Raw genomic sequence first — 15,129 nt, 5'->3', positions numbered from 1 at the left:
TTTTCATCAATTTGAGAGGTTTTCAGCATTATGTCTTCAAATCTTTTTTTCCCCCTTTCTCTTCTCTCCTCTGGAGCTCCCACTATAGGTCTACAAGGAAACTTGACACTAGGGGTTGCTCCTCCTTTCTATAGCCAATGACTTAGGTGAAGGTTGTACTTAACTACCCCAAGGCCATAAGGATGTACCATGTGCTGACAGATCTGTGTATAGGTTGGGGGATGCACTCAAAGATGCGGCCAATTTTCAAGTAACCTTTGGATTTTGCTTTTCACCAGGTTATTTTGCATCTTCCCCCACAGCATGTGTAGGTTTTCCAGCTGGCTGGGAATGTGTGGAGAGCTTATCTCAGTCCTTTTATAGATGTCTAATTTTCAGAATATTCTTTAACTTGGATCATCACCTTGGGCCATCCAAGTTGCAGCTTCACTCCATGCATTTCTGCATCAACCACTTTTAGCTGGCAAAGTCACAGATTCCCCTCTCCCCTAAACCCCACACATATATATTCACTATCTCCCTTAATGAGTATATCATATATCTCCTTTGGTGACAAAGCTGTTGGTTTTGCAGTTAGTTCTATGCTGGCAAAATTACTACTCTCACCAGCCAGGTTTCTTTCCCTTCTTTTTGGGGTATGCCATCGCTTATAAGAATTTGCTTCAAATCAATCTATTTTGTTTTCTTGCCTAAGGGAAAAAATCTGTGGAGGACATTTGATGCCAAAGATTAACACAACTTAGAGTCACATATTCTAGGAATCTATATGAACTTGAACTTTATCAGAAATGATCCAATTTGTAATCATAAGGTCCTGTTATCAAAATATTTCTTAATTCTGGCAAGTGACCCAAAGTAACATTTTATAGTTTGATACAATTAAAATAAAACTTTTCTCCAGCTATGTGATTCAACCAAAATATCATCTACTTGTCTGGTCCAAAGTATCTATGAGGAAACCAATGCTACTGTATGATGTGGCAAAAACTTCATGGACTCACTGTTGAGAATGTTTTCTAGTTCTAGCTGGCCTGCTTAGGTTTTGATCTACCAATAATATAAACAGGCATTAAGCCCCCACACTTGTGAATTAACTGACTTTTTTCCTTGAATGCTAGGATAACAGCTGTGTCACAGGTAACTTTCAATCTTTCCCAGTTCTGATGACCAAATTGATAACTATACAAATATTTGCATCTCATTGCGTCTACTCTAATATAGTCAATACCCTGAGTTTTCATTCGTACAAACAGGACTCTTTTACAGCTAATTATGAGAACAGCTAGAAGACAGTATATTTTTTCATATTCAATAGAATGAAAAGAAACCAACCTCTTTTTTCTTCTTCTCGTTTTAGTTTATCTTCCTCTATTTCTTTTGGCAATTTTTCCTTTTTCTCTTTCTCCACATCATTATGCAAATGTTTTGTGGTATAGCTGAGTGCCGGTGAAAGAAGAATCTCTCCATTTTTGCAGAGTTCATCACGAATTTTAATAAAAAACTGCTGAAGTTCTACCGCATCTTCATATATTTCTGAATCTGTCCTATAACAGCATCAAGAGTATCCATTGACACACAAGCTGTTTCTTTTAAACACCTCAATTATATGTTAAATTCTATTAAATGCTTAATTGATATAGTGGTATTTCCGTACAGGCCTATGAAGAGTATCTTTCTGAAGTTTGTTAGAACAAAATCCGAAGTGTCATTTTACCATGGTAAGCCCCATGCCCACCATTTTCCTTTACTTCAAGGCTCACTTCTTGTACAGCTCATGTAAAAGGAAAGGCCTCATGTATTTTCTCTTGGAGATACATGGCACACGCATCAATCGATTCTGGCAGGGGAAGGTGGCTGCCAGAACCAAGAATTGTACCAAGGCTCCACAATATGTTCAACACTTACTCGTATCTATTCTTTGAATTTTTACTTTCTATTAATAGCAGACCGATGTGTTACATAATAGGCTCTATTTTCTTCCTTTTGGTCCTACATCATGGTTGCCTAGGCTAGTGAGACCCTGAACCTAAAGTGAGTGAGTACCTGAACCTAAAGCAAAGCCATGAAGGTATTCTATAATGGTTACAGGCCTCAGAGTTAGTGTTCATTTTAGGTTCCCAGAAATAACTGTGTAATTCTGGGGAACCAGCAAAGGCAACACAGTGAAAGATGGAAAAAAGATTATGTATGTCATACCCAGAACTTTTCTGAGTCTCTTTCCTCATTTATGAAATACGGCGGCCAGGCATGGTGGCTCATGCCTATAATTCCAATGCTTTGGGAGGCCGAGGCAGGAGGACTGCTTAAGGCCAGGAGTTTGAGACCAGCCTAAGCAACACAGCAAGACACTGTCTCAACAAAAAATTAGCCAGGCATTGGGGTACATGTTAGGCAACAGGGGTACCTTAATGGCGCCGGTTCCGGGTTCTTCTCCGCTCTTTGACCAGGCACTGTCTGAACCCGCCAAAGGAGGGCCAATCAGAAAGAAGCATCTCCTGCCTTCCCTTGGGCCCGTCCCATGTAGGCCCAAGGGATATAAAACCCAGCACACCAGCAGCTCTCTCTCTCTCCCCCCCGCGCAACCTGACCTCTACCTCTCCAATAAAGATCTCTTGGCTGCCACCGGTGTCGTCTCTGACTAGCCTGTTGCCCTTCAGTACACACCTGCAGTCCTAGCTATCTGGGAAGCTGAGGCGGGAGGGTCACTTGAGCCCAGGAGTTCGAAGGTGCAGTAAGTTATGATGGCACCACTGCATTCCCACTCTGGGCAACAGAGCAAGACCCTGTCTCTTAAAAAAAAAAAAAAAATCAATAAACAGGCCAGTTGTGGTGGCTCACACCTACAATCTCAGCACTTTGGGAGGCCAAGGCGGGCCAAAATGGTGAAACCCAGTCTCTACTGAAAATACAAAAACTGATGGTGCACACATGTAATCTCAGCTACTCAGGAGGCTGAGGCAGGACAGTCACTTGAACCCGGGAGGTGGAGGTTGCAGTGAGCCAAGATCGCGCCACTGCACTCTAGTCTGGGCAACAGATTGAGTGAGACTCTGTCTCAAAATAAATAAATAAATAAATAAAATGTGGGGAGTGGGCAAAATAAACTTCAGACTTTGGAATTTTGACTGGAGGAAATTTTATTACTGTTTCTAGTCCACTGTGGTCTGAGGAAGGTTTACATACAATTGTTTTTATTTTATTTTATTTTTTTTTGAGACTGGGTCTTGCTCTGTCACCCAGACTGCAGTGCAGTGGCGTGATCACAGCTCACCATAGCCTCAACTTCTTGGGCTCAGGCTGGCTAATTTTAAAATTTTTTGTAGCAACAGGGTCCTCCCTGTGTTGCCCAGGCTGGTCTCGAACTCCTGGCCTCAAGTGATCCTCCCTCTTCAGCCTTCCAAAGTGCTTAAATTACAGATGTCAGCCACCACACCTGGCTGGCTTAAATAGAATTCTATTAACTAAGAATATCAGAGTCTAAAAACTTATTCACAAAACTAATCACAAAGGTCTTAGCAGTTACAGAGACATTCTGGTCAGAGGAGTGTGGCCAAGTAGGCCACCTGCTGATACATGCCACTAGAGCATCAAACTTCAGAGAGGTCCCCAGAATGCTGCTCCCATCAGCAAAGGTGAACTGACAAACAATTAAAAGACACGATCAATAACCTAAATGGGTGTTTCTAGAAAGTCTTTTTTTTTTTTTTTTTTTCAGACAGAGTTTCGTTCTTGTTGCCCAGGCTGGAGTACAGTGGTGCAGTCTCAGCTCATTGCAACCTCTGCCTCCCAGGTTCAAGTGATTCTCCCGCCTCAGCCTCTCAAGTAGCTGGGATTACAGGCACCCACAACCACGCCTGGCTAATTTTTGTACTTTTAGTAGAAACAAGGCTTCACCATGTTGGCCAGGCTGGTCTCGAACTCCTGACCTCAGGTGATCCGCCCGCCGTGGCCTCCCAAAGTGCTGGGATTACAGGTGTGAGCCACTGTGTCCCGCCTTGGAAAGGTTTTAAATATCTTTTGGGGTCATAGAAATGCTAATACTTGTAGGAAAGCAATAAAAATAAAACTTACCAAGGGAAGAGACCCCTGAAACACTTTTTTTTTCTTCCTGAGACAGAGTCTCACTCTGCTGCCCAGGCTGGAGTACAGTGGCACGATCATGGCTCACTACAGCCTCAATCTCCTGGCTCAAGCAATCCTCCCACCTCAACCTCTCGAGTAGCTGGGACTATAGGCATATGTCACCAAGCTTGGCTGATTTTTAAAATTTTATTTTAAGTAGATATAAGGAAGGTCTTGCTATGTTGTCCAGACTGGTCTCAAACTCCTGAGTGCAAGCCATCCTCCCACCTTGGGCTCCCAAAGTGCTGGGATTACAGGTGTGAGCCACTGTACCCGGCCCCTAAAACACAATTTTATGTCTGTTTTCTGAATGAAGGTATTTGAATTCTGTTCATTTGAAATTAAAGTTCATTTTATAATAGTGTACAATTTTAAGTATAAAATTAAAAGTGAAAATTTTTGTAAATAAAAAGTAAAAAATTTTTGTAAATACCTTTCATGGTACACTAAAAGGGCAGATCACAATTCCATCATATTGCATGGTTTAGAAATGAACATTTTGTACAAGATTCACTAAACACCTAGTATATGCTTTTTTGTTTATTCAAAGCACTACAAAGAATTTATTAATCAAGAGGTCAGGTATTCATTGAATGTGCAGGAACATAAACTCAAGCTGGAAAAAGAACTCTAAATTCCCCTCAATTGATAAGTAATCTTTTTATATAAGGCAGACATTCAGCAAAAGAAAATAATTAAGAATACAGGAGGCTCTTAATGCTTCCCTTGTTCATCTTCCCACAGGTCTCTTTTACCTGCAAGGGGGTCACAGTGTTTAGTCTGGGAATACTGCCAGCAGTTTAGGAAAGCCAGCAGCCAACTGGCATGAGTCAGCACTGTGCTGTTACTAAATACTGCTGATGGACAAACTATTGTCACCTGAGTGAATTTTTCTCTTGTTATGTCTCACTGTTCAGATTCCTTCTATTTTAGCCTGTGAAGTCCTAGGTGATGTTGAGTAACAGTGGTGGGTAGGGGTAGGGGTAAATGGTGATGAAGCATGAAGACTCTTATTAGAGATCAACATGGAAATCTACTGTATGTAGACTTCATTGAATTTATGAACTAATATTTCTGGGATGCCTAGCTTTGTTACTGATAATATAGTAGATAAAGGCATAGTTTATCATTCACTAAATTGATGCATCCCCATCAATTCTTATTAAGTACTTATTCTTAATAAGTACTATAAGCAATCACAATACTATCTTTGTTCACAAGGTTAAGAATGGCTCCCCGTATGTTTTTCTTTTAAAAATTTTTCCTAACTACTAAATTACCAGGGATCCCTTTTGTTTTTCAACAAAGCTCTGGGCATGAGGGTAAAACTGTGTGCATCACTATCTCGTAAAAATACACCTTGGACTCTTCTAGGCCTCAAAAGCAAAAAACAATCATGTCAACAATGGGAGAATGAAAAGAGCTAATTTCCTAGAGATACAAATCTTAATTCTTAAAATAAACATCATCTATACAACATAAACAAAGTTCCTAATAATCTAGAAGACAAATACTCATTGAAAGACTCATAGAACTAACACCAAGATGTAATGGGGCTAAGCAGGGAGGGGAGGAAGGGAGGGGTATTAGACTTAAGGACTACTTAAGCCAAGAACAAGAACAGAAAGAAGTCTAAGCTACATGAAAGCAGAGTTTGTTTTGCCCACTGTTGTATTCCATGCATCTAGAATATGCTCATTAAGTAGCCTCTCAATAAATATGTGTTGAATAAATGAGTAACTCCAAGAGTTTTTGACTGCAAGATGTCCCTCCATCCTTCTCTTTATTTCTATTCAATTGCTGAAGAACCATATTATTAAGGACCATTTCTTAAAGGTGTCACACATGGGCCTCACCAAACTGGCCCCAACTCTATCCCTGTCTCTTAAACATACCATATTCATTTCCTAACTCCATTCCTTTGCTCACAACATTCATTTTATTTGAAATATCCTCTTGCCTATTCATTTGAACCCTACCTATCATCCCATTCTTTCCTGATGCCTCATGCCTTTTTAGGAGAACTGTGGCCCACAGAGTTCCTTACATCACCATCTGTACTAAATATAAGGTTGTGGTATATTGTCTCATGTCTGGAATTATTTTTCCCTTAAGCATAAGTCCTGGCCCATCCATCAGACTTCAAGCTTTTAGAGCACAGAGCTCAAGGCTTATCATCCATGGCCGTGCTCCATGACTTGTCCTGGTAACTGGCTCAGGAGTAGCCCTCTGCAGTGGAGAGCAAGACAAGTCACATCACTTACTAGTTGTATGACTATAGGTAACTTTTCTCTGCCTATGCCTCTAATTCTTTCACATGCAAACTGAAAAGATTATCACTTATCTAGAAGGGCTATCATAAGGGTTAGAGATTGCCTTCATAAAGTGCTTAGCATGGTGCTTTACAAAGAGCTGGTGCTTAACACAAGCAGCAAATGTTACTGTTTTTTTTTCTTTTATTTGCAAAGACACTGAAAGCAAACATTATTACTTGCTTTTCTTTAAAGGTTCAGAGCAAATTCTGATTTCATAGATTCCCTAGCTGGCATTACACTGCCTAAAGGTCTAGTTCTAAACATGATAGGCTGTAAGCTCCAGGATGGTAAGGTTTGTATCTTTATTTTTTTATATTTTCCCAACTGTCTCTAAGAGCACATATAAAATAAACTGTAATTGCTGAATTTAATAGTCAAGTTTGCTACTGACATGCAGCAAAGATATGTCACAGATAAAAATTAGAAGGAAATTTAAGTTTAATGTAAATCTAAATTTGACTGCTCCTTTTAGAACGTTTAATGTCTTCAGCAAGCTCTTAAAGTAAGAAACCTGAGATTAAAAAAAAAAAGAAACCCTCTGAGGTACTTAATATGGTGATCAAATTTCTATCAGTCTAACCTCAGGTCAACACCTTAGAGCTATTTTATTTAAAGCATTCGTGCACTGAAGCCAAACCTTAAAAGAAAGATGCTGTTACTATTTCCAATTAGAAACATTTATCTTTTTAAAAAACACGTTCTATGAAAGGCTGTATTTTAAATTTATGCTTTTCAAGATATTTTCAATTTTGTCTTCCTCCTCACTGGCCTTAATCTAAGTGACTTAGTGGTGTGCCTTCTCTCCCCCACAGAATATACTCACTCTTAAGAAGTTCTGGCTAATTAGAATTCAGAATAGCATGCTACCAACTACAATCATGTATGTAAGTGGAAATAGTACATCAAAGCAATATTCTTTCATCTGTTTTGTATTAAATAGCACACATCCTCAAAATGAAAATGGCTTTGAAAACATACCGATTCATCCTTCTTGCTCGTTCCAATACTTCAAACATATGCTCTTGAAATAAATCAAGCCGCCGGTAGCGATTATTTTCAACATTCTTCCTAATTATGTCAAATGTAAGGGGTGGTTTGTTAGGAAAGTTGGGATCCACAGCAGGTATTTCTGCTAAAGAATCACTGTAGCATCTTCCCTCATCATCCTGATGACTCATGACTGACACAAAAAGATTGTGGATAAGCTCTTGAATCAGCAAAGTCACATTTGGGACATGAGAGTCCTCATCTCCCTCCAGGTCTCTGCGTGTTTCAAGCAGGACTTTGTGTAGAACAAGAGCATCTTTGTAGATCAAAGACTCAGGCTCATTGTATGTACAGGCATTATTAAACATCATGACAAAGTCCTCAACCATAGAGTCAATATCTTGGTACTTGTTGGCCATCATGTGACTTCGAATTTTTTCCATGTCCATGGGCTTTTTAATAGTCAGATAGTAGTCAGGCAACTCAGATCTAGAGGGAAGCCTCAGAAATATGGCACTGAGGCGGCGACCCCTCTTATCAGTATAGTTCTTTACAGCTTCATAGACCTCATTTAGTTTCTGCTGCATTGGAGTCATGTATTTTGATTTTTTAGGAGAAATGCCACTCTTCCTACCTAAAGAGACAGATTTAATGTTAAATGAATAAAATAAATGAACCTAAATTTGTATACAGATGGTAGCATAACCACAAGGGACGATTCCAAGTAATCTGTAAAACCTAGCAATTAGCATGTCTATAGTGAAATATATAGACAAAAAAGAACTAAAAAAATTTTTTTAACTGTTTTCAGTAATTGTATTTTTGATGGGAGACTACTGTAAGGTTGAGAAAGCTGTGAATAAGAAGGAATAAAGCAAATGATTAGCTATGTGACATTCTATCACCTCTGGTATCCCTGAGAATGAGATTTTCATCATGGGATAAAAAGAGATAACGCATGTTAAAACATAGGACATTAATAATTACCTTGAGGCCTTTAATCTCAATTAAAAATATCAGTATGAACTTATGATGTATTTTATCTTTAAATATAAACATACAAACACAAATTTCCTAGCTCTGTCCACTGAAAATCGTACAAACAATGACTACCTCAGTAGCAGTATAGCCCACACTAGAGTTTTAAAATACTAATTCCAAATACTAATGTTGAGAAGCCCTCACCTTTCAGCAGAAACATGAAAAAGGTAGGGCTCCTTGGCAAATGGCTGATTCCCAGTCTGGTATATCTTCAAACACTAGACAGTAAAGAATCTATCAATGACTTCTTACTATGACTTCATGTCAACAGAATATAGGAACCGGCTGGGCGTGGTGGCTCATGCCTGTAATCCCAACACTTTGGGAGGCCAAGGTGGTGGATCACCTGAGGTCAGGAGTTCAAGATCAGCCTGGCCAACATGGTGAAACCCTGTGTCTATTAAAAATACAAAAAATTAGCCGGGTGTGGTGGTGGCACCTATAATTCCAGTTACTCGGGAGGCTGAGGCAGGGTAATTGCTTGAACCCAGGAGGCAGAGGTTGCAGCGAGCTGAGATCAAGCCATTGCACTCCAGCCTGGGCGACAGAGCGAGACTCTGTCTCAAAAAAACAAAACAAAAAGAATATAGGAACCAGCCTGATTATCAAGAAGGACAATAACTTCAATTACAACTCAGCCATATGTTTAAGTCTGGTAGTTCTTAATAATACATACAAACAAACAACAAAATGGGTAAATATTGAAGGATGTTAGTAAACCAATGCATATTTTGAAAACTGGTAAAGAGGAAAACAAAATAAAACAAAAATCAAGCCTTATCCTTTCAAAAAGCAAGACACACACAAAAAAAACACTGTACCACTGGCTAATCAAATATTAGATAAGGCAAAGTTTCTCTATAGCTAATAAGGAATAAAATTAAAAACTATCACAATTTTACATCCCTTTCATGAATTAATAATTAATTATGTATGCAACAACACCTGTTAACAGAAAGACATAAATAGATTTCACATGTACCTGATGGAAGACCATATATTACCTATGAAGTCGGTTTTTCTGCCTAAGGGAGAGAACAGGCGATCAGACCTCAATCTGATCAAGCCTCTGGCTCCAACTACCAATTTATAGGAAATACAAAGGACAGAGGAACACATGAAAGTACAACATCGTGGGGCAGGAGCTGTGGCTTATGCCTGTAATACTAGTACTGTGGGAGGCCAAGGTGGGCAGATCATTTGAGCCCAGGAGTTCAAGACCAGCCTGGCAACATAGCAAAACCTTGTCTCTACTAAAAATACAAAAAAATGAGCTGGACATTTTGGCGTGTACCTGTAGTCCTAGCTACCCGAGAGGCTAAAGTGGGAGGATTGCTTCAGAAGGAAGGTGGAGGTGGCAATGAGCCAACAATGTGCCACTACACTCCAGCCTGGGTGACAGAGTGAGATCCTGTCTCCAAAAAAACAAAACAAAACAAAACACAAAACACACAAAACCCCCCACAACAAATGGATGCAATCAGCAAAACCCAGACTATGGGAAACTATAGCACAAATCTAATTTCTTCAACAGATAAATGGTAAGGGGTGGAAAAAGAGAGAGATGGAGGGGAGTTTACAGATTAAAAGAAGTATCGGGCTGGGTGTGGTGGCTCACACCTTTAATCCCAGCACTTTGGGAGGCCAAGGCGGGCAGATCACGAGGTCAGGAGTTCGAGACCAGCCTGGCCAATATGGTGAAACCCCACCTCTACTAAAAATACACAAAAACTAGCCGGCTGTGGTGGCGCACACCTGTAGTCCCAGCTACTTGGGAGGCTAAGGCAGGAGAATCACTTGAACCCAGGAGGCAGAGGTTGCAGTGAGCCGAGATTGTGCCACTGACTCCAGCCTAGGCAACAGAGTGAGATTCCGTCTCAAAAAAAAAAAAAAAAAAAAAAAAGAAGTATCAATCAGTTGCAGTATGTGGACTTTATCTGGATTCTACTTTAACCAGACACTGCCTCAAGACATGATACAACATAAGGGCAGCGAACCCCTTATACAGTATCACCACCAAGGTGAAACTTAATCTAATTGCACCTTCAAAGTTAACTTCTATTTATAAGAAATAAGGGAAATAAAGAAAAAAGTTACAGATATCACAAGGAAGCAAGCCTGTCTAACCTAGAACTTGGGACACTGTACAGGAAAGTGACCTGATTTCTTCAATGAGTTAATGGCATGTGGAAAGAAAAGGAAGGAGACTGCTCTAGATCACGGGTTTAAGAGTATAATAAACTGCTGGGTGTGGTGGCTCACGCCTGTAATCCTAGCACTTTGGGAGGCGGAGGCGGACGGATCACTTGAGGTCAGGAGATTGAGACCAGTCTGGCCAACATGGTAAAGCCCTGTCTCTATTAAAAATACAAAAAAATTAGCTAGGCGTGGTGGCGTGTCCCTGTAGTTACAGCTACCCTGCAGGCTGAGGCAGAAGAATTGCTGGAACCCAGGAGGCAGAGTCTGCAGTGAGCCAAGATCGTGCCACTGCACTCCAGCCTGTGCAACAGAGTGAGACTCCGTCTCAAAAAAAAAAAAAAAAAGAGAGTATAATAATCAAATTTATTATATACAACTTAATGAGAGCCTGATTTGAAGAAATCAACTATAAAAATACATTTGTGAGACAACCAGTAGAACTTGACAATTTATCAAGTATTAGATGAAACCAAGAAATTACTGCTAATTTTGTTAGGTATGATAATTACTTCATTGTTATTTATGAAAATGTCTGCATATTTTATTTTATTTTGTTTTTATTTGTTTTATCCTCAAAGACAAAGTGGCAGATATCTGCACATATTACAGATGCATACTGAACTATGTGGAAGTGAAATGACATGATTGGATTTGTTTTAAAATAATTTAAGAAAAAAAGAAGTAAAAGGGGATAGGAAATAAGTTTGCCACGATTTTGACAAATGATGGGTAACAAGTATATACAGGGGTTCATTGTACTATTCTTTTTTTTTTTGGAGGCAGGGTCTAGCTCTGTTGCCCATGCTGGAATGCAGTGGCATGATCAGGGTTCACTGCAGCCTTGACCTCCTGGGCTCAAGCAATCCTTCCATCTCAGCCTCCCAAATAGCTAGGACCACAGGCACATGCATGTGCCACCATGCCTGGCTAATTTTTTATATTTTTTTTTGTAGAGACAGGGTCTCCCTATGTTGCCCAGGCTGGTCTCAAACTCCTGGGCTGAAGTGATAAGTGATCCTACTGCCTTGGCCTCCCAAAGCACTGGAATTACAAGAGTGAGTCACCACCCCTGGCCACTGTACTTTATATTTATATATGTTTGAAATTTTTCATTAAAAAACATAGAGAAATAAAAAGGAGGCCAGGCACCGTGGCTCATGCCTGTAATCCCAACACTTTAGAAGGCAGAGCTCGCAGAAGGATCGCTTGAGCCCAGGAGTTCAAGACCAGCCTGGCCAATACAGGGAGACCCTGCCTCTATTAATTTAAAACAAACAAACAAACAAAAGAAATAAAAAGGAAATTAACATTCCACATAAAAAGCCCTTTTTTTCCTGAACTTTAAAAGTTATTGTGTTCCTACAAAGTGGAATGAAAGTTTTACATTTCTGCAAACCTTCTGTATGCTTTTACAATTCCATGAAAAGATAAATGCCTTAAAAAGGATTCATCACTTAGCAGTAAATCATACCCAAATCTACTATCAAATTTAGTTGATAGTAATTTCAGATAAAAAAGCTAGTCTGGGCCAGGTGGGGTGGCTCACGCCCATAATCCCAGCACTTTGGGAGGCCAAGGCAGGCAAATCACTTGAGGTCAGGAGTTTTGACAGCAGCCTGGCTAACATGGTGGAACCCCATCTCTACTAAAAATACAAAAAATTGGCTGGGCCTGGTGGCGTACACCTGTAGTCCCATCTATGTGGGAGGCTGAGTGAAGGATCACTTGAACCTGGGAGGCAGAGGTTGCAGTGAGCCAAGATCACGCCACTGCACTCCAACCTGTGACAGGGCAAGATGCTTCATCCAAAAAAAAAAAAAAAAAAAAGCTAGTCTGTCTGTTTTCCCCCTTTTCAGCAAATATGGCTCCAATGAATATCATTATCAATTGCTTGGTATCTATTTTATTTACATTATTTTAAAGAAGACAGAAATCTCTTATCTAATGGCATTAATAACTTTTCCTGTCTTCTCTTCCAACCTTTTTCTTCCTTTTTTTTTTTTTTTTTCCTGAGGCAGAGTCTCACTTATTCTGTCGCCCAGGCTGGAGTACAGTGGTGTGATCTTGGCTCACTGCAACCTCCGCCTCCCAGGTTCAAGCAATTCTCCTGACTTAGCCTCCCAAGGAGCTGGGATTACAGGCATGTACCCCCATGTCCGGCTAATTTTTGTATTTTTAGTAAAGATGGGGATTCACCATGTTGGCTGGGCTGGTCCTGAACTCCTCACCTCAAGTGATCTGCCCACCTCAGCCTCTCAAAGTGCTGGGATTACAGGCATGAGTCACTGTCCCTGGCCTTCACTTACAACTTTTAATAAAACAACCAACCACAGACTACACTCAAATGATAGCTGAGTATAGTACAGTGGCTGGACATCTCTACTCCTCAAATTCTGTCCAGTTGGAACTGCTGGGATTCATTTTTAATTCTAGTAATTGTCAGACACACATACCAAGGAAAAAAAAATCTGCTACTATATTCTTACAGCATTATATGTAAAGAAAAATCTATTCTTACTATATAAAATTTACAAAATGTCTACTGCATTTAAGAAAGTAAACAAAACCTCTGACATTTTACTCCCCACATGCTTGTCACAGTTTAGCTACTTAAAATACAGTAAATGAGAGGGCTTGACAAGAAGGAAGAACTCCATGCTGGAGTACAGTGAGTTCAAATATATTCATAATTTAATTAAATATTATTTCAGAAAAATCAGCAATCTCTCCTTGATAGACTAAACTAAATAATGAAGTGTGAGGCTGCCTTACTCAGCTTGAGTTTGGGAGAAGCCATGTCATCATCATCAGGCAGTGGGCCCAGCTCTTTCCTTTTCTCCTTGAGTAACTTCTCCAGGATATGTGCATCATTGTATACCTACATTCCAAAAATATATTTCAATTATTTTCTAAAAACTTTTTATTAAGGTATAAAATGCATCCATAAAGAAGTTTTAAAAAGACAGTTTAGGATAGTTGGGAGCTTAAAGAAAACCAAAACCAGCCTCACTACAGAGCAATAAAATCACTGTATCTGTGGGAGAGCCTAGGCCTTAACTGGTTTGTTTTTAAGCTTCCCAGGTGATTCTAATGCACTGACATGCATGTTAATGTTTGAGAACCACTGTAGTAGAATCACTGCAGGTTTTAATAGAAGTCCTGAAACACATTTACATGTGTTGTTTTCTTCAAAAACCTTTCTTCTCCACTGGACACTCAAGGTAGCAGACTTAGCCCAATAGAAATTAGAGACTAAAAATATCTGATACCTGGAGAGCAGTATCTCAATATCTTAAATTCCAAATCTGAGTTCACAGTCTGAAGCTTAATCTATAAAAAAACAATTATCCTTGCTTAGGGATCTCTCTCTGAGGACTGAGCCAAGGGTAGTAATATGTAGTCAAGAACAAGGTTACTTACCTTATGCTTTGCATCCATAGCTCCCTCCTCTTACCTCCTCAGCAGATGCTATGTCCTCCCTTGGCCACCCACCAAAGCAGAGGAGCTGAGGGAATAAGTGACCTCCCTTGTCTGGCCACCTCTCTTAAAGGTGGCTTTTTCCTCTACCAGTGATAGACAAGTGGTACATTAGCCAGTGACACTGAGGACTGTGTAAACCCTTAAGATAGAACCATTTTTTTTTTATCTATAAGCATCTTCAATGCATACTTTATTTTATAATCAAATGTAACTGCAGAGGGAAACAAATGACTTGAAAATGTTATTTTATTTCTGGGAGATGTAAAGTGGATAAAAAGATATCAAATAGAAAAAGTTTCAAAGAAGGGAGACTGTATCTTAGTTACACTGATAAAGAACTAAAAACCAAGATGCTTTGGCCAGGCACGGTGGCTCACGCCTGTAATCCCAGCACTTTGGGAGGCTGGGGCAGGGGGATCACAACATCAGGAGATCAAGACCATCCTGGCTAACATGGTGAAACCCCATCTCTACTAAAAATACAAAAAATTAGCTGGGCGTGGTGGCGGGCACCTGTAGTCCCAGCTACTTGGGAGGCCAAGGCAGGAGAATGGCATGAACCCAGGAGGTGGAGCTTACAGTGAGCTGAGATGGCGCCACTGCACCCCAGCCTGGGTGACAGAGCGAGACTCTGTCTCAAAAAAAAATCAAGATGCTTTGTAGCAAAATCAATTAAATCAATTATTTAGAGGTGCATTTATGGGACTATCATGCTGATTTTTATATAATTATACATTTTCTATATAGGCTGTCTTTGGAGAAGTATGGTCGTTGAGGATCGTAGTAATGATGATGATGAAAGATTTTAATAATATTGGCTTTCCTTTGAGTGCTTATTCAGTACCAGGCACTCTGCTAAATGCTCAGTATACATTATCTCTTTTAAATCCTACAACAACCCTGATGCAAGTACTATTATTAGCCCTAATTTATAGATGAAGAAACTGAGGCTCAGGAAGGATAAATTACTTACACAGGGATTGGC

The 15,129-nt window shown here is 39.8% G+C and overlaps 1 protein-coding gene across 50 annotated transcripts in view; it reads right to left on the bottom strand.

Moving 5' to 3' along the window:
- The window catches only part of PBRM1 (polybromo 1), a 142,888-nt gene that overhangs the window by 58,721 nt on the left and 69,038 nt on the right, over positions 1-15,129 (bottom strand). For all 50 annotated transcript variants that reach the window (XM_058442107.1, XM_032161330.2, XM_058442117.1 and 47 more), the window contains 3 exons: positions 13,437-13,542; positions 7,416-8,058; positions 1,333-1,544 (listed from right to left, as the gene is read on the bottom strand). In XM_058442107.1, coding sequence (XP_058298090.1) covers positions 1,333-1,544; positions 7,416-8,058; positions 13,437-13,542 — 961 coding nt within the window. The remainder of the gene's footprint in view (positions 1-1,332; positions 1,545-7,415; positions 8,059-13,436; positions 13,543-15,129) is intronic.

Source organism: Hylobates moloch, unplaced genomic scaffold (assembly GCF_009828535.3).
Source record: "Hylobates moloch isolate HMO894 unplaced genomic scaffold, HMol_V3 SCAFFOLD_8, whole genome shotgun sequence".
NCBI classification, from domain to species: Eukaryota; Metazoa; Chordata; class Mammalia; order Primates; family Hylobatidae; genus Hylobates; species Hylobates moloch.
The sequence above is the reverse complement of the archived record's forward strand: the minus strand, read 5'-3'. Positions and strand labels throughout refer to the sequence as shown.